Source organism: Nesoenas mayeri (assembly GCF_963082525.1).
Source record: "Nesoenas mayeri genome assembly, chromosome: 2".
Classification (NCBI taxonomy): Eukaryota; Metazoa; Chordata; class Aves; order Columbiformes; family Columbidae; genus Nesoenas; species Nesoenas mayeri.
In genome coordinates, this window is record NC_137543.1 from 38,756,235 (window position 1) to 38,781,467 (window position 25,233).

The following is a 25,233-nucleotide window of genomic DNA, read 5'->3' on the forward strand; positions in this document are numbered from 1 at the left end:
TATTTGTAGGTTTGCTAAAAATCCTGGAACAGTATAAGAACTGTCACAGCTCTCTAAATGTGATCACCTCCTTTTCTCACAATCCTGTCTCATTTTCCAAGCTCTCAAAGTCTGCAACAGCGTGATGTTCCCATTTTATACTAAGCTTGATTCAATCCAAGAGTAATGCTCATGCTATTAGAATAAAAAAGGCTAGGGGTAAAGCAGGAAATACTAACAAAGCCTGCAAAAATATGAACACTACAGTAAAAGCAAACTATGGTTGCACATGCAAACCAATTCCTGAATTCCTGACTCTCCCAGTAGTTTTCTTTTAACTGGAAACTTCTGTGCATTTTCATAAGATATTTTTGTAACGGAGCAGAAGCATGCTGATCCATTCCATGAAGGATCATTGGAAGGACTACATTCTTTAGACTCACAACACTGACCTTTGCCACTTAAACTAACAACTGGAAAAATGGGCAGTAATCCATAAATCAGCCAACAGAGGGAAACAAATAGCAATAAAACCTGTTAGCCAGAAACGCATGGAAGCAGCAATTTTTGGGCTCAAGCCAAATTTCATTTGGGCTTGAAGCTTTCATGTAAGTCTCCTCTTACAATACGCACTTCACTTGTCCTTCCCTCATCCCCCTTGCTACTTGTTACACAATCACATTTAAGTGAGATCGCTTCTTTTATCCAAAATACAGGAGTGGCTTCCCTTTGGAGTTTCCCAAAAACTGGCAGTAAAAATTAAGATTCCTATCTGCTGCCCTGCAGTCTCAAACAATATTTTAAATAATGAGCATGTACTGAACTTCTCGTGTTTGCAAGGTTAGAAGAGTGCAAGGGGCTTAGGAAGAGAGAAAAGTAAAATATAGCAAAATAATCTGTATTCAAAACAAACCTTTGCCACTCAAGCTCCAGAACTCTGACTGCCAGAATCTGTAAATGAAGGACTCAAAACACAATATAAACATCTGTGTTGGACCATAAGACATGAAACATGTTCAAATAAAATGTGGTATTGCTATTTTAAGGTATAACACATCTGACTTCTACACTGCTGTTCTAAAAAGAGAAAGCTATCCCCGGAGTTTGGTACAGGCTGTTCAGTATTTTTTTTTTTTTACAGTCAATATACCCGCTTAACTTTTTTTTTTTAATATTCTCTTCCAGCAGATAGAATGTGTTGCTATATAAACTGAAAACAAAGATATAATTTTTAGAAGTTAAAAACTAATACAGAATTACACATTTTAATATATATTCTGAAATTCTTGCTCCGTGGTTTTAACAAAAATCGTGTTAACTTGACCATGAATACGTCATCTCCACAGATCAAAGTATTTTTCTCCAAATATTTTCAAACAGGGGAAAGGACACCTGGATATTGGGACAATGAAACAAAAAATTTGAGAAACAAAGTATATGCTTGCTAAACAAGAATTATGTTTATTTAGCTAGTGATTCACCTAGAGGAGTAAATTTTCACTTTCATGATAGCAATCTGTCAGGCTTGCAAACACCCAGAAATAGGAATTAAAGATTATTTTAAATGTAGTTATAAAGGTCATAAAAAGTCTGATTTAGACTGAGGTACATTTACTCAAAACTGAGATTCATTGAGTGGTAGCAAACAAACAGTTCCTCAGACAAATGCACTTTTTCAGTATACATGTTACAGAAAAAAAATAAAGAAATGTGCATTAACTGGTGGTGCCCACCAAGCTGCATATTAATATTCTCTTACACCAAACAGTTTGAAACAAGGGAAATGTCATTCTAATATAATTTTATGTTACGTTTCATTTGGCTAAACTGCAGCTTAAAGTTGCTTTGCCATATTAAAAGATTACTACAATAATTTTCACATGAACATTTAGACTTGAGTTTTACTCCAGGACTAAATATGGCATGATTTGCTTTTAATCTGTTGAATAGCTAAAAACTGACAATTAAAAAAACTACAACAAAGAAAAAATTAAGTTGAAGCAATGTGAATCTCACATCATTGAACCACTTCTAATGGTTAAATGTTAGTATTTAACAAATTCAAAGAGTTAATGAATCCTTGCATTCGTTCAGTCTCCTGTGCCTTATAGCTAGGATGCATAAATACAAAAGACAGCAGATACTGGTAAAAGCTTCAGGACAGAAAGTGCTTGACGAAGGTACAGTTCTCAAGTGTGTTTGGTGAGAGAGTATAAGGGCAGATGCACTGATGAGAACCATTACAAGAAGAGTCAATTTTGTGTTAAAGTGTTCAAAGATGTCACCTTAAGCAGAAAAAAGCTTTAATAACGTCTTCTTAGACATATTAGGCATTTCCAGAGTCTACATCATTAGTGTTGTAATTCTAGCTGGACATCTCCGTATAGTTATTGTTTGTTTCTATTTCTCTCCTGAAAAAAAAGAAAGAAAAAAAAAGGAAAATAATATATTAATACAGTTCAACATTATCTGTTTTCCTATCATCAGAGCGGTTGTATTGCTTGGATTTTCTCTATATCAGGCAACAAGTTTTCAAGGAAAAAATTTCACTTTTTTTCAGGAATATGAAATACCTAATTCAAGTCAACTTCTTTAAAAGAAACACAGAAGTATACATAAAACTTAAAGGCAAACATGTTCCAAAACCAGCTATCAAAAATAAAAGGTTTTACAATGTTGCTTTTAAATCACTTCCAAAAAAATGTATTGCACAAAGTGAGCTGAAAAAGGAGACCAAGTGACCTACAAACAAGGCAAGATAGAGGCACCCTAAATCTTCTGCTTAATTTGTCAAAAATGTTCTGCATTAACATTTAAATAATCTACTCTCCACCTATTATATCCCCAAAAAAGTGAAGATCATATTCCCAGATATCTCATTCAAAGCCTACTATAATAAAATGTTTCAATGTGCTTAAGATCGAAAGGTAAAGGAACAAGCTAGCCCAGTACCACCTCTTCCATACATACAAACACATGGTTCGAAAGGCAAGAAAAATAATTAAAAAAAAAAAAAGCCATCATACTTTTTTTAGAAATTACTTTTAGTCACAAAATGCAAAACCAGTGAGGTAGGAATGGCTGGGAAAAGGCCCACTTGAATGCAACCCTAAGTTGCAGTCAAGACAATATTCACTACAAAGCCCTCAGAGCATCACGACATGTTGCATTTGGTGTAAAGGTACAAAGTGTGTGATGTCGTCTGTGTAATACAAACACTGATAAACAACTTGGCATGGTTAAGGGCTAAAATACTAACTGCGCTGTCTCTCTATCAGCCACTAACAAATCCTTCTTCTGTATTACAAGTCTAACAGAGTAAATAACATTTTCAGTGCTTTAACATCCTGCATTTTCTCTAATTTGTCAAAGATAAACATACACTTAGGCATTATGACTACCTCTAGGAAAAAAATAAAAGCAGATAATGAGCTCTATCTCATTACCTTCATTATAAACCTTCTAGACTGTAAAAAGACACTGTAGTTTGACTCTAAGGAACTAAGAATTTATCTTCCAATAGCATTCCCTTTTTGAATATGTACAACTGAGCACATTATATAAATGTTTTAAAATACCTTCACAGAAGATGGGTAGGTTCATTTCCAGTATGTTATAAGTGGAATATAAACATAATAGGGAAAACCAAAATAAACCAGGAGTCATTTAAACCATTATTTCAAAACCACTCTGATAACGCCCTGAAACTTTATTATGCTAGAAACTATTTAGGAAAAGTCCTAATTGGCATATGGACTCAAATAAATTCTGCCAAAAAGACACTATAATGAAAGAAGAGGATACATAAAATTTATACTGGTTATTAGAGTACAGCTGCTGGTGGTAATCCTCTCCAAAGCAGCTCTCTGAGTTGCTATAAGACTAAAGTAAATCTCACACAGAATTCTTGCTCACAGTCCCATCAGCTCTTTATCTAAGACTGGTCATTCTCTATGGCAGAACTTCAGTCTATTTAACACAAGAGTGATAATTGCAATATTCTGCTAGAAATCTTTTTTCCTAATTCAAAGAAACGCAACTAATATTTGCATAGTAAGATACTGGGTTTAAAATTTGAGACTGATAGTAACAGTCATTAATTCAAACTGATATGTTAACAGCGCACACCCAAGCTGACAAGAGATGATCCCTGGCCTCATGCCTCACTATGCATGTAAGGCATTCAAAAATAGCCTGCTTGTGCACATCTCAGATTATTCCTCTACTATTAGCAGAATTCAACTGAAAGAACTGCACAAAGTGCTGAAAAACACTACTCCAGTATTAAGCAGGAGCCTAAGAAAATGTGATGTTAAATAACGAAATATCAATATGTTCACAATTTTAAATACTACCTACATACAAATAAAATTATCAGTTCCTTCCCATTTGCAAGTGTTCCATCTGTAACCACTGAGCCAAGTTGTCCAGAAAGCCTCTCTCTGCATTGCAAACTGCTGCACAGTAATCAACCTTGTGCTTTGTGTAGCTCCTGAACTCAAAATGCATTTAAGTTCATAAAAATTCAAAGTAGAAAGGTAATGATATCCTGACCACCTTCTTCCAGTGGATTGAACAAAGGAAGTGTTACAAATTTCATGTGCATTTTGAATTCTACAGAGCAAAATGCTTTAAAACCACACCAGTGCACCTTTCCTTATAGTCTCAAAGTTACATATCACTACACCTATATTTAAATACTTAAAGCAGACATACAAACTTGACATTTTGCAAGTGCACAGTATTTTCTTTAGATATTGATATCAGTGACATCTGACACCCTATACAGCAAAAGAGACAAAGAAAAATCCTGATTTATTCAAAACACAGGTAGTGCTATTACACTCAAAAGTAAATTAAACCCTTCCTTTTAAGTCAGATCACACTCACTACCACTGCCTTTACTCATCTCAAAAAGCTTTCCTCCTCTGTTTTGCAGTTGCCTTTTTTTTTCTTCCTAGTTTTACATTGGACAGCTTTTGTTTGATTGGTTTTGTATCAAAAAGTTATTACAGACAAAGTAGCAGAAGATTTTACCCCCAGCAGGTTTCCTGCATCAGAGCAGAGGAAGTTTACAGTGTAACTGACTGGATTCCACTGCATTTCCCTTTCATTAAAAAAATCTCTTATTTATTATATTCAGATGAGCAAAGCCTTTTCCACAGCTCTTGCAATGCTCTCAGATAAAAAGCTTCTACAGTCAAGTTAAGTTCCCTGCCAGAGGTGAGCTTCACTTCAGAACTTGTTGAGGTGACATTCCCCAGCTTTAGAGGGAGCTTAAGAGCAGGTCGTGGAAATTAGGTACCATTTGAATTATAACTACATGGGAATGCATCAGCTGGTTAAAAACACCTGCCAGACCATGCAGGTAACTTTTTATACAAACTGACAAAAACCAAGTGAAAGTGAACCTAAAAACACTGGGGCCTCCAAAACATGCATCGATCTAGTGCAAAGTTATGGAATTAACAGTACAACTTGTTCTGAACTGTGAGGCTGACTGATTTCCAGACTTCAGTTCTCTGAATTCAGCACATTAACCAAATGATCCTGTGCTGAAAAGTAGCTGCAATGTAATTTATCCTCAGATTTAACAAAATCTATATGCTAATCAAATTTCAAAATTCAACGCAACAAAAACATTTCCTGATCCAATTTGAAAGAAACTACTGAGATGCACACAACATTGACTTCTGGAATCTTTTCTCAAACACAAGGGAAATGAAAAAGCCTCATTTCAAGCAGCAAAAATGTAAATGATAGAATGATAGCCTAACAACAAAAAGCTACTGCAGCCCTCAGCTCTATTTTCTTCTCAGATCCCACAAAATGAAGCTCAAGGTGAAGGAAGGTAGACATGAAAGGGCTTTTTTGTTGTTATTTTTTTTTTGTTTGTTTGGGGTTTGTTTGGTTTTTTTGGGTTTTTTTGTTTGGTTGTTGTTTTGATTTTTTTTTGGTTTGGTTTGGTTGGGGGGGGGGTGGGTTTTTTTGTTTGTTTTTTGTTTTGGTTTGGGTTTTTTCATTTTGTTTTAATAGCAGTTGCAAGTGCAAGCATTTCAAGGTGTCCATTTTGAAAGCTACCCAGGATTGTAAAGTTGCACAGGCAAATTGCAGATAGTTCCCACACACACTCGCCTCCAGCACAATCAGCTCTACTTGCAAAAAAAAAAACCCTAGAATTTTGCCAAACTTTTGCATTTTAATGCAATAGTTAAAATGTTTATGCCTGAAGCTGTCTGCTTTGCCCCTCTCCCAAGAGGTAGCATCCTCACCCCAGCTTCAGAAGGCAATGTGTAGCACATTGCAGTTGCTTCACTGCAAACTGCAGTTTAATCTTCAGTTTAAAAACTCTGCTCATCTGCAAAGTAAGCTAACACGTCAGACTGCATTCTGCAAAGCAAGGCACAGGCACACATCTCTGCTGCCAACTCCGCTGCGTGGGCAGAAACACCTGGCAGGGGCAGAACAGACAGCTGGAGAGCTGCTGAGAAGGAGCCACAGCAAAGTTCATGAAATCGCATTTACTAATAGCATCAGCCATACTCTGCAGTTTATTGCACCCCGGTGTACCGTTACAGCTATGACAGCACAAACATTGACCTCAGTGCTTGAGAACCACAATGAAAAACAGATTACTGAGAAAACTGAAATATGCTAGAAATAGTTTACTCCATTTACGACAAGGAGTTCATTGGCTGTTACTATCAACTACACTACTGAAACTCTAAGATTGCGTACAATAAAAATTTCTCACTCTTGAATTCGAAACTAGAGAAGGTAAACCTACTGAAAACAGAGAGCACCTCAAAACCAGATAAAAATATTTAAATACATTTTACTGAGAAGCACTTCTGGAAACACTGGGAAGATGGGAAGGAAGGATCTCTAGAAGCCTTACATGGACATAGAAATTTTTCCTGTGGAGATGCCACCCCCACCAACCACCATTTTCTTCTATTCCCTATCCCAATATGAAAACTACAAGGCACAAATTAAAAAGGTGAACACAGGAAGTCAAATGAGGTTTTACAACTCAAGAACAGTTCCTTCTTCCAGTAAGCCTTATGAATTAATACTCAAAGACCCTGCTGCTGCAGATCATTTCAACTCCAGACAGGAAATAAGGCTTTCAAGCATATGAATATTAAGAAATTCTGAAAAGCTACAAGACCTAGACTCCTAATTTATTTATTCTTCCTATTAGTTTTGAGGGTATTTTAATTATTTCAGCCTCTGAAACATACTTAGCAATAGTAGAAATGTGAACAAATTACTGTAAAATGGTAATTAAATTTAAATTGGAGCAGACAGATGCATTGTTAGTGGAACATGGACAGACCATATTATTTTATTGTGGTAATGATAACGGCAATAAGAACTTAATCCACATCTGAAATTCCACAGCACACTAAATAATAGGGTACAAACATTCAGAAGACAGAGGAAGGGAAAGAAACCTAACTACTTTAAAAATAGCAGATGATAACACACAACAAGGAAAGGCTCTGCAAAAACCAAGCTTGAGTTTCATGAGCCAGAAAAGCCCTTCCAGTCTTGTTTTCCCAGGTGGATACTTTCAGTGATGGATTACTTAATTCTAACTACAGGTAGCAAGTGCTTCCTTTCAGTCCTGTACATTGTTAAACACTGAAATATCTGGTTTTAATTAGGTACAAGGCAGCCATTTCAGCAAGTTTAAAAAAAAAAAAAAAAAAAAATCAAGCGTCTAGGTCCTTGTTACTGTTTGTTAACAATGCTCACAGTATAACGTTGGCTTTTGAAGACTGACAGATAGCTTCTAGGTACATCTATGGAAACCATATTGAGTGATGATCACTGTCCCACCAAAAGGAGCAGAAAGATGACTGACACCATTTTTAATCTTTCTCAAATGCCCATGGACAACAACAGCAAGACAATATTTAATTGCCCTACTAGGGAATCCATAGTAACCTTGGAAGGGAAATTACATCCACTGTACAGCCTACAAAATATACTAGAGAAGAATCTTTCAGACAACTTTGTAGCAGATGTAGCAGGAATTTTAATACCTATACCTGTATACTCAAGGTTCTGCTTTTGCTCCATAAGATTTAAAATTGTGTTTTTTTAAAGTCAAGAAGTAATTCTAAGACATAACATTTAGAACAGCTGGAGCTGTCACAGATCCAGCTCAATTCAAGATTGAAGTCTTCTCTTAGACAGCTACCTCCATATCTAAGTGCACTGAAGAATCAGATTCCAAAAATGACTGATCTCTTGAGCACTAAGGTAAACCCTATGGTTGATATTCCTAGCTTTTTCCAATAGGAGTCTCTATTTTACAGGAGAAACTGGTCTTTCAAGTCCCAGAGTCAGAGAATTTAACCCACGCTGTAAACAGGACTTTGTAGGCTTCGGTTTTCAGGTAGGAATTTCAAATCAAAAAGAAAAAACATTACAAGATCCATGCAAGTGTCACTATAAACTAAGATCACCTGCAAGTTTAATTACATTCCATTTCCTTCATTAAGCAGTCCAATATTGCACTTTCCCTGCTGCACCACCTTTTCCCTTCACAGGAGAAAGGCACCACTACTCAACGCTTGCATAGCCACCGCTCTATACAATACCATATTTTAACAGCCAGACCTCTCCATGCTGTCCTCATCCCGTAATACATTCTAACCACTACTTGTGAACAGAAACAATTAACTCTACCAACAACACAGAAAATGGGCACATTTGAAATCCATGTGTCGATAAGAAAAGAACTTGCAGGTCGTTTAAGTGTTTCCAAAAGGCTAGAGATGCAAAAGCAAATGAAGACATGATAAATAACACAGCATCATGAGCTGAAAATTCTGAATCAGTATATTTAAAATTATTCCAGCTCCAAATAATCATCTTCTTCCAAGACCAGGAGTACATATTCATCTCACAATTACCAAGGGAGCAAACACTCTACCTGCTGTTTCTACTTTCTGACCATATTGGTTTTGTTTTCTTAAAGCAGACATGAGACCTGCAATATCATTTATATTTATGAAAAGGAAACTGTGGATAAACACATCAAGTTCAAGGAAACTGCAAAATCATGGCCCTTGAAACAACACCAAAAGCATACAGGAAATGCTCAAATTCCTCAAAAAAAAAACCATAACCTGTTTCATTTACTGTTTTGAACCTCTTTTAGATGTGAATAGGCAAACTTTAAGAAGCTGTCTGGTACAACTATCATTTCACTGCATTAAAAATGTTGGTCAACCACGTGTTTTTCTTGACTTGTACCAGGACTCTGGATGTATCTTTGTCTGATTTTGACATGATAACCTAATAGCTGATGGTTGGCAGGTAAGGGGAGGAGGAAGTGTCTTCGGTTTTCTCTTAATGGATGTTTTCTCACTTCCCTCCTTCCTTTCAGATATTTTCAAGAAATATCAAATCAGGCATAAAGTCAGTAGTGTCCTGGAGTAGAAAGCAGTCACACTGCTTAACACTGCAGTCTGATTGTAAACCAATTATCAGAGAAACAGAAATTACAGTAGTACCAGAAAAAGGGAAAAAAGAAATTACTCTTTTTGAGTCAGAAAGTTTTAGCTATATCAGCACTCCTATTACAAGATCTGTAGTACAACAGGAGAAAGCCAACATTTTAAATTCTTATTTACCTGCCATTTAAAGGCTTCCTGAGCAGTAAAAATTCCAAATGCAAACTAGAAGAATTCAGTATATATTTGTGTTGATCTATCTTCTCCCATGGATAAAATGTAATTATTTTTCTGAACTATCTCACTAAGAAAACCACCTAGAGCATTCTACCATTATGTAGAACATATTTTTTTTTTCCCATTCCGTGCCACAAAAGTAGAATTCTGCACTAAAAAGCATCAAAAGAAGTCCTAGGACAACAAGTAATTGCAGGTTAACAAGCCATGGCCTGAGGGTGAGGAAGTTGTAATCTACCAATAACTGCATATTTAATCAAAACAACATCTCATTTTGATCCTTGTATGTAAATGGTTCTCAGTGAATATTTACTAATACAGATTTTTTCCTTTCAATACCCTTTATTTTCCTAATGTAGTTACATGCTCTTAAATGGCATATTTTAAGATTTTCATTCCATTTTTTTAGATACTTGTGCTACTGCTTTCTGTTGAAAGGCAATCAAACACAATTTTAAATAATCTGCAAACAAATATGCACATTCACACCACAAAGCAGTAGCCCATACTAAGGACTAATGCAATTTCAGATTATTTCAATCTACTAGTGACAGAACTCATCAAAAACATTGTTGATTTCTTTGCTCCTTTGGTGAAAGATCACAGCACTTGTACACTTAGAATAGAACACTAGAATCTGCACCGTAAAAGTGAGATTACTGCACAAATTTGTTTCCAATCCCAACTGTAGCTACCTTACCCAAACTGGGGTCATATCAAATAGTGGTAGACACTAGTGTTCTAATATCTACGCTTAAAGAGAGTATTCATAATCATTTGCAAGTAACCTTTAACAAATGGTAAAGTGACTGAAGTTTCATGTTAATCACAGACTATTCATTCCACTTTTATTAAGTGTACTGACATATTTTAATAAAATATACTGCTAGGTCATATTGGAAGTTAATTAATGGTTCCCCTGAGTTGTTAAGATTAAATTCTTACAACCAATTACTTTAAAATAAGTTAGCTGGAATGATGAACAGTTACAAAGTAAATTAAATCTGTAAATCATATGCTGTTTACTGTGTTTAGATCAGTGGCTGTTTGAAAGTTTGTTACCACCTATGCAACAACAAAACATTTATTGAACTTTAAGGAACATGTACATGACTACTACTGCTTGATGCATTTAATATTTTATTAACAGCAATGAACACATTTTTCATGACAGAAACACCGGAAACAATGTGAGTGCCACAGCAAACAGGCATGAACTGAATTTACACAGTGCTACGGGTAGCAGAACGTGCACTAATTTAAAGACAGTTCCATAAAAGCCTAGGAAATAAAGGATTACTCAATTAACCAGAAACCAGAGTTTATAATACTAATTGTTGCATTCCCAAACTGTTATTTAATCATAAAAGTGTTGCATGTGTACAATTTATAAACAGCTTATTTGTATATTGTGGGATAAAAGAAGAAACCTAGAGGCTTAAAATCAACACCCGATAAAAGAATAGTAAAGATGATCTCTCAGGAGCTGTCATTAGTTTAATTTGGACTTCCTACATTTTAAGTAGGTATTTGTTTGCTTAAGGCATATCTCAGATCCATCTACAAAGAGAAAACCTCACAACTAGATATGCAGCTCTCTAGTCATTTTTTGTATGATGCAGAGGAATCAATGCCTAATATGCAAGTATTTTTTCTCCTAATAGCATTGGGAAAGGTAACCGTTAACAGAGAAAGGTAGAGTTTAGTACTTGAGTCATATGGATACTGTGTTTCCCTGAAGACATTAAAGGAAACAGTAACGTGACTTTATGACACAAATATACATAATCATGGTCATCTAGTTTGAGACCTACTAAATGCTGAATTGAGCACTCTGAATTTTAAGTTTAGTGTACATAGAACAACTACCAAAAATCTGTGTTCCCCATCTCCATTTCATGGCTTTCATCTATTATAGTGGGAACAAAACCACAATTAAAACACACGATCTTCCTGAGTTTCTAGGTCATGTCTGAATTAGACTCCTTTGACAAATTTTTTCGCAAAACTAGATATTTTTGAAGCAAACAATTTATTTGTGAAGTGTCTTATAACATGAAAAACTAAGACAATAATGAAACATTAGGGCTGCAGAAAAACAGGATAATCATAGTCCTTCTGAAATACTACCAAAATCACAGTGAAGTTGTACTAAAGCCTGAAAAGGGCAGTTTTCCTCTTACACTGAATATTAGTTAAGAATGTGGTCTGTCCTCCCATCATCAAGATGTCACAGAAGTAACAGTACTGATTTAGGGCACATTCAGTATTCTCTTTAAAAAAAAAATTCAAAAGGCATTACACGCCCAACTGAGATATGCATCTTGCCTCCAAACAATGCAAACACTTCCAACATGTCAATTCATTGCAGAACTGTGCTATAAAACTACAAAACTGATTTTGGGTACGCACGACACTGGTCTATAGGAGATGTAATATGTGTAGAAGGATTAGGAATGTACAAAAGGGGTGGAACCATTGCAGTACTAGAAACCTAGGAGAAGGAGGCCATGAAGCAGTGAAATTCTTACGCAGCCAGAATTGTGGCACCTTCAAAAAGTGAACAAGTTCAGGACTTCACATCCCACAGGCCCCTAATTAGCATAAACCCTAGACTTTTGTGGGGTTTTTTTATTCAGTAGGTGATGTGACAGGATGAATGGGGAGCACTACCACCAAACTGCACTGATGCAAACTCCTATTTCTGAATCAGTACATCATCTAACTGGCACAATAGTTGCCGAAACGTGTCTAACCATGAGATAAATCATATATTTACAGTTACTAGCAAGCCTGGAAAGAAAAATATACTGGAAGTAAATAATGTAGTAAATAGTGAACACAAGTGTTTTAGTAGGGAGAATACACACAAAATAAAAGCAAACAAGTACTCTGAAAGAGCTTAAATTAAATGCCTTTTTCTTTTGTCTGGTTTTCTGAAACACCTCCAAAACTAAAGGTTTCTCTCCAGATTTATCATAGCTAAACTTTTCAGAAATTAACTACACATTACTTTTTCTTTTAGGAATTGCACTATGAGAAATGTCAAAAAAAATGATTCTGACACTGTACAAGTCATCACTGTATCACTTCTGTGTTTCCCAACTGTACAAAAAACAAACTGAATCGTGCTGTTAACATTATGTTAAAGCAGATTTTGAACTGAAATGTTATGGTAAATAAAGCAAGCTTCTCCTGTAATTTTGAGTCCTTTTTGTGACATCCAGAACCATAAAAGTCTAAACTAGAACACTTTAGTTACAGGTAATACACTCAATTCAGTTTTTGTTTACTCCAAAGGGTAAAACATGTCAGAACTCTGCTTAAGCAGGCCTGTGTTAGTACTGTGGTTAAACACATGCCTGTGTTAACAAAACAATTCACAAGAACTTAAACCTTTTCATCAAGAGCCAGTTATATCAAGTACAGACACCTTAGGTAAAAAGCACCACTTTCTGACTCACTCGCACACAGAAATCCCAGTTGTATGAAAAACAAATATTCCAAAACCAGAAAAAACAGGAGAGCTACTTCAATGACATCGATTTCTTACCCTACGCATGGCTTCCTCCTCCTCTTGACGCTTCTCATAATGTGCAAAGTCATCAAAGATTGAGGTGGTATGCTTGAAAGTAGCAATTATTTTAAGCACTTGCTTGGCTTTTTCTAGGGGTACCTCTTGAGTGTCCCTCGAATTGGTAACCGGTTTGTTGTCATTGTTTTCCAAGCGAATATGCCGCAGTTGGTTATTGGGAACGTCTTTGACAAAGATCCATTTGACATCAAACTTCCCCTTCCACTTATCCTGAGACCAGACACCAGCATATGCATTGTAGTCCACAACAGACTTCATCTCAGCCACTCCACAAAAGTGTCCACTGCCATTCACACTGAAGAGTAAATAGAGTGGGCCTTTTCCATTCAGGGAACGGTACGCAGCATCCAAGCGCTTATTACCATGTTCAGTACTACACCAGATAGAGTACTTAATGGAGCGATGAATATCGTCCTCTGAATAACTTTTGATTATAAACACACGTCCGTTCTTCAGATTCCAATCGAAGTCTTTGGGATTGTAGTTGTTTATGGCCTTTAGTTTCTCCAGCACTGGGTGCACTTCCACACCAGAAGGTGAGGAGCTGACGGATACAACACCTAAACCAAAGTTCTCACTAGCAGCTCCATTGTTCTGGCTGAAGCCCACACCCCGATTACGAGGAGCTACCCAGCGGTTTTGCAGCTGTTGCTGCTGTAACTGGTGAGGCTGGGCCTGCTGCTGAGGTCCTTGTTGCTGTTGTGGTTGCTGTGGCTGAGGCTGCTGTTGAGGCAGTTGGCTTTGCACCAGTGGTGGTGGTTGAATTAATGGCTGAGGCTGCTGGATTATAGTTTGAGGAGGCAGTACTGTTTGGGCCGGGGGTGCTTTTACCACTGACCCTTTGTCATCCCAAGTTCCAATATTCATGTTGTGTTTTATAGGTGGTGGTGGTACAGCGGGACCCCCAATGCCCACATTACCTTTAGGCTTGAGTTTCGGCTGAGGTTTAGCAGGCTTCCTTGCAATGGCAGCCCAGGAGGTTGGTTTAGGTGCTGAACTGCTAACTGGGGGCACGCTGTTTGCTGCAATGCTTGTCATACCTGTACTGCTCAGAGCTGAACCTACGGTTTTTGTCACAGCAGCCGTCATATCTCCACCAATTTTCAGTCCAGTCATGCCTTGCTCAATGCTGCTAATCCCAGGCACCTTGCTCAGAGTATCACTGCCAAATCCAGCCTGTCCATCTGCTATGGCCCTCCCAAGAGAGCTAGGTGGATAACCATAGCTGCTGCTGTAAGCAGAGCTTTGCGTTGATTGTCCCTGAGATCCACTTGTCCCCCATGTAGAGAAGTCTGCATTCCCAGGAAAAAAATTAAATCCATGCTGCCCAAGAAATGGAGGGGTATTTCCTAATGCCCCAGGTTGACTAAATACACCATCAGGTATGTAATGGTGTTCACCATTACTCATCTGTCCATAAGTTGTCAAGTATGGCATTGGAGGGTCGCCTGCAGTTGACCACGCTGCTTCACCTAAAGAGTATGGAAATCCAATGGATGGAGCATAATAACTAGGCATATATGGGTCTGACATTGGTGGATAGCTGTTACTCTGCAAGAAAATAAAACAAATCAGCAATGCAGGCAATTATGCACAGGGAGAAAAAAAAACAAACAAGCAAAATCCCGCATTATACAGTCTAAAACATTTTAAGTATTATATGAATGCATTTGTAACTTTCACCACTCCTTTCAACATAAAAGGTAAACAAGGTATCTGCTAGACATGGGCATTTTTTCCTCAATAGACCTTTTCAAAACACTGAAGAGCTCATTTTTTTGTAATATATTATCTTTCTTTTCAGTTACTGAGCTGGGCTTAAAATACCTACATGTCAACACTATCAAGAAAATAACAAGCTATTAAAAAAAAAAAAAAAAGTCGTAATGACTGCAGCTTCATAAATACAGAAAAATAGCTGTCACTATGATTTAAAGTTTCGGTATTCTTACTTTTTTTGTCAAGTTTCTCACTTCTAATTGGAGACACCTGCCAGAATACTATAGTGAAAAGGATGCCTGTTTGTTTCAGGTGGAACACAAATCAAACTAACATTTCCACACTACTGGGAATGGGCATTAAGTACAATCTGTGGGCCAGTAAAACGAAGTTTGCTAGCTAAATTCAAATTCTACTCCCAAGAGTCCTGGGTAATCACAGAATTTACTACTTAAGATAAAGCTCCAAGGCATTTGAAAGACTACCCCCACATGATTTCTAATAATGTTTTGAGGAAAAACCGCACATTATCATCCTCTAGCTGATGGCTCCTTACTGTATTATTTGAAAAAAATGAGAAGGTAAGCAAATTTCCCTAAGCATTTCAATAATTTGTACTTTCTTCCTCTCTCAAGACCACTACAACTTACAAACTTAACTAAATTAATACTAACATTTGATTACAGAGACAATTCACAGATCTGAAAGTCATTAGCTTCCTTGCATAAGTTATATCAAGTCATAGTAATATTAAGCTTCAATCTATTATGCCATCAACTCACAGCTCCTTCTACCAACTTCAAAGGAAACTATGTCCAAGCAGTTAATGTTTTCTCGGAGCCAAAGAAATTGTTGTTTTGAACTGCGTCCAATAGATACTGTAAATTTAAGGTGTGGTGTTTTGTTTGAGGGTTTTTGTTTTGGTTTTGGGGTTTGGGTTTTTTTCCTCAAGCTTCTTGTACCTGCATCTTTCTGAAGTCAGAGCAGAAGCACAAGAGCAGGAGATATGAGAACATGTTTTTTAACTGAGTCTTTTCCAGAATTAAGACTTTACCTGTTTAAAATATTGTGTAAGACATGATAAGATATAAAATCATACTTCAGCAGATATTCAGGCAAATAAGTAATGCTAAAAAATATCATCCAAAAATTAATTAAGTCTGGAAGTCAGTTGAACTCCAAAATTAACTTCAAGATAGTAAACAGTGTGCACTTACCTGATTTGTCTGACTACTTAGATATGGCTCAAAATCATCATCATTTACTGCATCCTTTTGATGAATCGAACCGTTTTGTACTGAAACTAAAAGTAAATCTGTATTAGGTATACTCTCTAAAAGATGTATGTTGCATTTTTAATTTAGGCAACATTTCTTAATCATCTGCACATTGAAATACTTCTACCTGTACTTTGTTGAGACTGAATACATTATTGTTAAACACCACTTTGTTAAATTTAAAGAAAATAGCTCATCCTATTGATGATCCCGATCAGATCTCAGGAGATTTCTGGAAAGATGGCAACCAGAGCAGACTACTCCTGACTATTCTTTCCTCAGCTCCACAGACAGAGGAAAGCACATCTTATTTGCACAGGCAGTAAATCGAGCGTTTCCAGAAATACCAGACCAAGTGCAAATGTGCAGACCAACTGGATGAGAGATACTCAAAAGGCTGAGGGAAAGCTGCAACACACAGCTTTATCCTGCCAGGAGGAAAGCCAGTTACCCCCTAAGACAACCACGAAGAGCACCACTATTCGCCTATTTAATTCTGTATTTCCTACATAAATATTATACTGTACTGCATTAGCAGCATCTCTGAATGTTAGAGCATACAAAGCAAGACAGAAACAAGAGCTAAAGTCCCCAAGGGTAATTACAATCCTTTCCCAACAAATATGCCACTATATGCTGGAATCTCTTCCTACCTGCTCTTCTTGGCCTCCTATTACCCTTCATTTCATCTAAGGCATTACACCTACCTGGGATTTTCCAGCTGCCCAAATTACTTGAAATGTCTCTCTACCCTCCCCCAGGCTACTATTTAAACAAAGTCAAATTGCACAAACTTCTACTAAGTTCCATTGTTTCCCACAGTACAAAGCAGAACAGGAACCTAAACCAACAATTTGCAACTACACAACTTGAAGGTGAAGACTTCTTCACAAAAATATATTACTGCTTTTCCAAACACACTTTTGTTATTTATCAAATGGGTTCAATGAAGGAAAAAAAAATACAAACCACACAGCAAACACAACCACATAGTATTACAGAGATCAGCAGTAAGCTGCACTGAGAAACCATGACTGCAGAAGTTACAACAAAACATCGTATTTTCTGACAGCTGGAGACACTGAGTTAAGAACTGACTCCATGGTTTCCCTCTTTTAGCAAAAGCTTCGGAAAAGTATATACAACCATGTAACTAAACCTTCAGCTTTGTTGGAGGTAGTGTTTAAGAGTGGGATTTTGACTGTTTCATTCCAGGGGTTTTTTGCCACCCAAAATTCACATTGTAAACCAAGTAGCGCCTGGACCAAGTCATCTCAAATTTTTTTTTTTTTTCCCCATTTGACTTCAACTCCTCTAAAACAAACTGTCTTCAGTTTCAGCTGAAAAGAATGACAAAGTAATAGATATAATCACAAAGCACACCCAAAATTCTGGAAAAAAAGATTCATTTCAGAGAGCAGTAAGAAGAGATGAAAGTTCATAACATAAAAAAACCAGGTTTTTCTTTTTCAAAGCAAATACCTGGGAAGGAAGAAACCAACTTGTGTTTTGATTATCTTCCTGGAGATTTAAAAGTCAGAACACTTGACATTTCACTTATTACAAATTGGCACAGTGCATTTGTATACTAGTTACAGCCAAATATGACCAGCCTAGGTGAGCACAATGAGTTTTAAAACTTGACAGAATAGTATTTCTAAATTAAATACCAAATTCAAATTAACATTAGGTGTTGGGATATTTGTGCCCCATACAGAGTTTTAGTTAAGGTCATTAATCATCCTGAATTTACATACAATGGTAACACATTAATGAGCTGGAACACTATATTCCTCTTTATATCTGGCCCAGTCACACATGGGATGAGCTTCAAAATCTTTTGCCAATGTCATGTCCATTGCTTAGACTCATCCAAATACTGTGGAGAGCACAATTCTCAACTACAATTCTGTTATAATTAAAAACGTAGATGGAGGCATAGAAGTTTCTTAAAAGCATGCAACCACAAATAAAGGAATAAACAGCATTCTAGTCTTGACATGCGGCTATCAAAATTAAGCTCTTCATACTGACAGCTAATTTCTAACATGCATCTGCTGTGTTTATTGTTTCAGAGGTATCTAAAGGTCACTTAAGACAGAATTATTTTTGGTCTGCCATTACAATGAACACAGAATAATCTTGTAAATGTATTTTCTTATTTATTCTGTACTGAGCTCTTAAGTCAGAGACACAAAATAGTTCTATACCAACAACTTTCCTAGCAAATATAAACATTCCCCGTGAAAGAGAATCAGTAGAAGCGTGTTTCTTTGGTTTTTCATTCTAACTTTACATAATGTGTTAACAATGAAGAACCTAGCCCACACATATTTAATGAGCAAACAGATTTAAGATGCATGCCTCATTCCCAAAAAAATCTCACATTAAGTGTTCCAACTGAACATGGCAGTGATGAAGAATACTAATTGAAACTAAACTACAGTTACTAAAAATATCTGTATCAATCCAATCCTGAAAATACTGCATACTTCCGCAAACACTGTGAAAACTTAAAATGTAATTAGACACTGGCAAGAAACAACTCATCAAATTAAGGAATTTAAAGCTTACGTTGTTTTAACTGCTCCTATCCTCTGAATAACCACTTGCAAAATGCACAAATTGTGGCCAAAGACACAAGAATAAAATTTTCATTACAAGAAGCTGTTGCACCTTAATTAACATGAATAAAAACTACAAGAAACACAAACGTTTCATTCGTGTTTTAAACCTAATGCTTACATTTACGCCTACTACAAATTCCAAAATTTCATATTTATGTGTGTGTGTGTGTAAACACAAGTCAGCACTTTCCTATCACAGGTGTGATACATTGGCACAACAAACAAAAGAACAGGGTGGAAAAAAAAGAAAGAGGGAGTTTTGAGAATGACAATTTTTCCACACCACTGTAAGACATAATTTGATTTATATCAGTTCCTATGTTTTCTGCCAACTGTATAGTAGTTGACAATTAGAATAAGAAAACTTTAAAGACAGGACAGTTTAGTCATTCAAATCTCCAAAACACCAGCACAAATATGCAACACAACAGATCAATAGTACTGTTCTACACACTAGAACTTCAATCCCACAAATTCTGGTCAAGGGAAACAGCACAGTGCACCAATTTATAATCAAATAGAATAAAGCCTCAAAAACATTTTACTAGACAATACAAATCAGCTACATTCCAATATAATTTACAGTTCTAATATATTTTGTTTCAATATGGAAAAATACTCTATTTTAATGCATTCACCCCTTATACTGTTCATTCACATTCTCTCATTTGCTCTACAAGACATGTAGACAGTAATCTTTTTACCATCCTCTTTAACATTATGATTCTTATGCACAGAACTAACTTCAGGTTAGTCTGTGAACTCAGTATCATATCTTCCCTTCAAGGTCCTTTAAGCTCGGACCCATCATGACACCTGAAAAGAATTACAGTCTGCTAACAGATGGTCAAGTAAGGATTGCTGATACTGACTTAATTTATCCTCCTGAAAAAGTCTCTAACCCAAAGCCAACTACTGTGCCACAATCTTCAATCTCCCGGCCCCTTAATCTAATGCTAAATCATCATTTAGTTCCCTTAAATAGACGTTATACCAAATGATTTAACAGAATGCAGGAGATTATTGCTTTGTTTCACTATAGTTTTCATTTTGGTTATATTCTCAGCAAGAGAACAAATTGTAAGTATCCATCATTTAAAAGGATGCACTCCATAAAAATCCAAGTTCAGAAATGCAAAAATCTCTTCCTTACATAGCAAACTTAGACATATGTTTTGATTCAAACATTCTGCAGCATTTACAAATTATTTATGTTAGCATATTTTTGTGTGCTATAAGTTAAAGTAAAGCTGACTCCTGCATTTTCACTATTAAACATGCTGCAACATAATACCCAAATAGAAATACTTAGTACTTCCACTCCAATTCATATATATGGAGTATACTTTAAAAACTACTTGTATGATTCTCTAATAGGTGCATCTGAATAACCTCACTAAAACTGAGATATGGTAATTCAAAGAATGTGAAGCCACAAACTACTTGCTAAAATTGATCAGATTTCTCATTTAAGGGCAACATGGAAAGTATAAACACAAACTACTTCAAAGACAAAAACAGAAGTTCCAGTTTGTTGAGGGTGGGGGAAGGTGGAACAATTAGAATGTGAGAGAAGAGTATTACAGAATGACCAAACTGAGAAGGTCTAGGAAGGTAAACACAAGTTCACTTTTCTCTGAATGCAGAGAAATTAAAAGGAACAGGCCAAATTCAGCAAGATTCAGGAATTATGTGCCACCTTGTAAGTGATATACGTAATAGGAAGCAGATAATCTGCCAATTCACAGAATAATAGAATAAGTACGCTGCGGGTAATGTTAAATGACAGTTCAAAGAAAACAATTAGATTAGTTCACATAATGAACAGTGGGGAGCAAAGAGTACATGAGCTCAAAAAAAAAAAAGTTTCTTATCTGCATAAAGAAATAATAAGCATATTAACACAAGAAGGTAGCAGCTGTGTACTTGCTATTCTATAGCTCAGCTTGCTGTACACCTAAGAGTTAAGTGGGCACGAATGATTAGACAAAAAGAATTCCCAAATAGAATATTAGCCTTTATAGCAAAGATAACAAATTCCAGACCAGAACTAAATTGCAAGATATAATCTGAGATATTGTTTACGGCAGACTTGCCAAGAATTTTAGAGAGAAGAATATTAGGTAGGTAGTTCCTTGTTTCTGTGGGAGAGAAGAAACCCCACTGAGTATGGTATTTAAAAACTAAGATGCTGACAGAAATATGAAAAAAATAGAAAAGCAGAAGGCCTACAAGCATTAAGAAAACACTCTATGCTGACATAAAAATGAAAAAAGCCCACAAAATTTCTGAGAATAAGGAAGGTGATACACTGTTCACAGATATGAGTAACTAGTCACATGGTGGTTGTCTTGCAAGCAAAGGAAGCTGTTCAAAAGATTCTTCCTGATGATTCTAGCACACTGATTCTATGCACTGCACAGAAAGGCCCAAGGTGTACTGTTAAAGATATTAAACAAGCATATTACAAAGTCAGCTAAAAAGAAATAGCTATGTTATTGTCAAACTTCTGATATTAATCTTTATTTGCGAAATAAAACATTTTAAACTGATATACCACTGTGCCACAGTAAAAATTCTGGGAAGTAACATTTTGGCACACAATTTCCTGTTGTCTTGCTCTAAAATAAAAGACATCCTATAACTACATTCTCTTCCCACATTTGTCTGAAGATATATTAACCTCAATAAACAGCAATATTAGAGATTTATACAGAAATTCAAGAATCAACTTACCTTTGTTTCCCTGTCCTTTAGGTCTCTGTATATAGGAAAGTGGAAAAAAAGCAAAACAAGTTCAGTTAGAATCCTCTAATGTTTACTTCAGGATAATTCAATTTCTATGCCAATTCTGCTCTTTTCAACTTAAAAATCAGTTTCAAATACTATAAAAACATGTTATTATAAAATATTATGATACTATATAAGAATACTATAATATAAAATATTATAAAACCTTGATCAAAATAATTTAAAAATAGAAAAATTTCACAAAAAAGCATTGAAATAATCTAGTCTTTTGCAGCATGTGAAGCTTAAATGGTGTTGAAAACCTGAACAACAAATTAATTTCAATTGCCCTTTCCCTCCCTACCCCCCCCTCAAAATACAAGTAAAAGAACAAAGACAGTAGCCTAAGAATACCGCCACTACTAGAACTTCATTATCATCTGTCATCTTTTAGGTTGACTGATGGGTACTTATCAGAGAATAACATACAATGCCTTGCTTTTTAGATATACAAAGGAATATACAGTGATGTTGTAAGCTCAACTAGTAGTTGTGGGTTCCTTTCCTAGGCAATTAACAGTGAGAAAATGATACAGTCTGTATGAAGCTTTCACACAAGGAAATAATACCTTAAGGAGGATTTTTTTTTTTTTAGGATTAGTCATTACAAAACACCGTTAATCTGTCATGCACTAAGAATCACTGCTACAGTACAAGTTACAGTATCCTTAATTCCTCTATAGCAAAATAAAATAGGTTAGAAAAACAAATGCTAGTCCATGAAAATCTAATTCATCTTCTCACATACGTACAACTAATCATGAGTGGGTTTCCAGGATCCATCACTCTAACAACTTTTAGTCCTGAAAAACTCAGTATTCAGAGGTTTGAGAGTTCATGGAGCAACCACCTCCATCTTTCATGTGCATCTGCATCTGAGTTATTATAAGACTGTTTAACACTGCTTAATCTAAAGCTGCACTGGTTGGTCACCTCCCTCTCCCAAAACCAAAGAAAAATCTCTGTAACCTTAAAAAACCCAACTCATCTTCTGGGATGGATCTACTCCAGACACAATGGCATACAAAGACCAACAACAGACACAGAACTAAAAAAGTTGGGAAGAAGCAGTCTTCGTGGAAAACAGCAATGCAAAGTTAAAGATCACCAAGCTAGAAATAATTGCATAAAAAGGAAATGGAGAGCATGCACAGAGACAGAAAAAAACAAAACATTAAAGACACAGAAAAAATACAAGTGGGCAGAAGACTGCAGGGCCAAAACTTTTGAGGAGTGGCAGAGGCCCACGGAGGAAGCAGAGATCAAGACAGAATAACTTCCAACCAGAGTGAAAAAGCAGCAGAGGCCTAGCAAAGATAAAAAAAATAACGACCCTAAGCTCTGTGAAGAGCCAACTAAAAAAGTGCACAACAGCACTCAGGACAGATGAGAACAGCCAGGAGAAGTAGCGGCTGTGGGGAAAGAGTGGGGAGAGTAAGTGGGTGAGTAGACAGAAGGGCACGAAGAGAAAGGATGCGGTTACGAGAAGCCAGGGGAGCGCCAGGGAGAGGAGCCAGAGCTGGGCGCCGCGGGGAGCCGGGCCCCAAGGCGCTCCGGGAGCGGAGAGAGGGAACGGCAGGCCGGAGGGGCTCGGCCGGGGAGGGAACACACAAAGGAGCCGGGCCGGGCGGCGGGGCCCAGGCGGCAGGGCGGCGGGCCGGGAGGCGCGAGGCTGAGCGCCGGCGGGCCCTGCGGGCGGGGAGGCGGAGCGGCTCTGGCGCGGATCAGCGGTTATAAATAGGGGCTGCCGGGGCCGGGAAAGGGGCCCGCCATCCCAGGCGCCGCCGGCTCCGATTGATCGCCGCTCCCCATGGCGGCGGGGACGGAAGGCGGGAGAGAGGGAGGGAAGGAGGAGGCCGCGAACCGCGCCGCCCCGGCGGCGAGGGAAGGTGCAGGTGGCCGCCGCCCCCCCCGCCGGGGCTAGCGACGGGCCGGGGAAAAGGAAAGGGCAGGGACCGGACGGCCGCTTCCCCGCTCCGCGGCTGGTACCTGGTCGACGCTGGTGGCTGACATTCTTCACGGGGAGCCGCGATCCCCTCGCTCCGCTCCGCCTGGGCCTCGAGTGAATCCGCACGCCGGGGCCGCTCGCCCGCCCGCCGCGCCGTTCGCCGCCTCCTCCCCGCCGCCGCCTGATTGTCGTCGCCGCCGCCGCCTGGGCTCGCTGCCGCCGCCGATCGGGTTCCCGCTGGAAGGAGCCGGCCGGTCGGACGCAGCGCCACTTCCCCCCCTGCTCTGGGCTCCGCTTCCCCACAATGGCGGACGGGCTCCGGCTCCCACTTCCGCTCCGCGGCGCCCTGACCTTCCGCTCCCCCTCCGCCGGCGTCGCCACTGACCTTTCCCTTCCCGTCCCCGCCTCCATGTCACGTGGGGAGGAAAACCGCCCCGCGCGCGCCCGCCGCCAGCGACTCCGATGGCGCGGGGGTGGGGCCTGCGGCGCCCGGCGGGGAGTGCGCATGCGCACAGCGGGGCGCGGGCGGAAGGAGTCGGTTTCTCTCTCCCCCTCCTTCAGGCATAGAGTGCGCATGCTCCTGGGGAGGACTAAGGAATGCGCGGCGGGGGGCGAGCAGTAGCGCTGATTGCCTGAGCTCCGCTGCGCCTGTGCTGGGGAGCTGGGGGTGCCGTGCGCATGCGCGAGGGGCAGCTGCCAGCGGCTACGTGAGTGGTAGCGGCGGGAGCGGCTCTTCGCCCGGCTCCCGTTACCGCCTGTGGTGGGTGTGGGCCTGGCCCGGGTGGGCTTCCCGCCGCCTCCTCGCTGGGTCTTGCCGCGGGAGGATGTGGCCCTGCTGCTTTCTCCGCGTCGTCCCCGCTCGGAGCGGTCCGTGGCGGCTTCGGGGGAGCCAGCGTTGCCGCACGGCGCTGCCCGGGGCGGGAGCCGGGATAGCGGCGTTACCTGCTGGTAACGTTTATCGTGTAGCCCGCGTCCGCTTCGCTCTGGCGCCAGCCTGCACTTGGGAATTTGTGCTTTGATACAGGTTTGGTGGAAGAAGGATTGACGGTTTGTCAAATGCATTGTTGTGTATGTAGCTGCTTTCAGCTCCATCGAGTGTGCAAGCCTTAAATCGGTGTAAACACAAGTTCAGCAACTGCGTAGAGGCTTCCTGTAGCAGCCGTCAATAAAAGCAAAGACCACTCCAACAGTGCCTCGGAGGAGAATTAAGCATTTGTAAACTTGAATCCAGAGTCAGCGTGGTAGTTAATATGCTCTGTAGAGTTTTGAGAATGTCTTAGATTCAATACCATCTGTCGTTTAAACATACCTGTCAGGGCAATCGGAAGGCGCACACCTCAAGAGTTTCAGTCTGCATTCCATGTGCGAGTGTTTTTCTTCACAAAGAGTGTCTAGTGCCTTTTTTTTTTGTTTTTGTTTTTTTTTTTTAGCGATTGCACCAAGTGATCCTGAGAAACAATTGGTTAAGTAGCAGTTCTGGCTGAAAGAGTCAGGCTATAGTGGATAATAATTTCTCATTGTTACCAAGAAGTGAACATTATACTAGAAGTTACCCAAAATTGATGTAAGAAAGACTTGCAGGGTGCTTATT

The 25,233-nt window shown here is 38.6% G+C and overlaps 1 protein-coding gene across 2 annotated transcripts; it reads right to left on the reverse strand.

Annotated features, from left to right (window-relative positions):
- Window positions 1-441: 441 nt before the first annotated feature.
- YTHDF3 (YTH N6-methyladenosine RNA binding protein F3) lies at window positions 442-24,010 on the reverse strand. Of its 2 annotated transcripts, XM_080340725.1 has the most exons (5): window positions 23,684-23,855; window positions 21,641-21,665; window positions 16,218-16,303; window positions 13,240-14,832; window positions 442-2,390 (listed from the first exon to the last, which is right to left on the reverse strand). In XM_080340725.1, the coding sequence occupies exons 1-5, from the start codon at window positions 23,705-23,707 to the stop codon at window positions 2,367-2,369; spliced, it is 1,752 nt and encodes a 583-aa protein (XP_080196851.1). In that variant the 5' UTR covers window positions 23,708-23,855; the 3' UTR covers window positions 442-2,366. The 2 variants fall into 2 exon arrangements, with proteins under 2 accessions (XP_080196851.1, XP_080196852.1); XM_080340726.1 differs by lacking the exon at window positions 16,218-16,303 and having other exon boundaries at window positions 23,684-24,010.
- Window positions 24,011-25,233: the final 1,223 nt, after the last annotated feature.

Coding starts and splice junctions, on each gene's coding strand:
- YTHDF3 (XM_080340725.1), bottom strand. CDS start 23,707: ATGTCAGCCACCAGCGTCGACCAG. Junction 16,304..21,640: donor TAAAGGACAGGGAAACAAAG/GTAAGTTGATTC, acceptor ATTTACTTTTAG/TTTCAGTACAAAACGGTTCG. Junction 2,391..13,239: donor AGGAGGAAGCCATGCGTAGG/GTAAGAAATCGA, acceptor CTTTTTTTTCAG/GAGAGAAATAGAAACAAACA.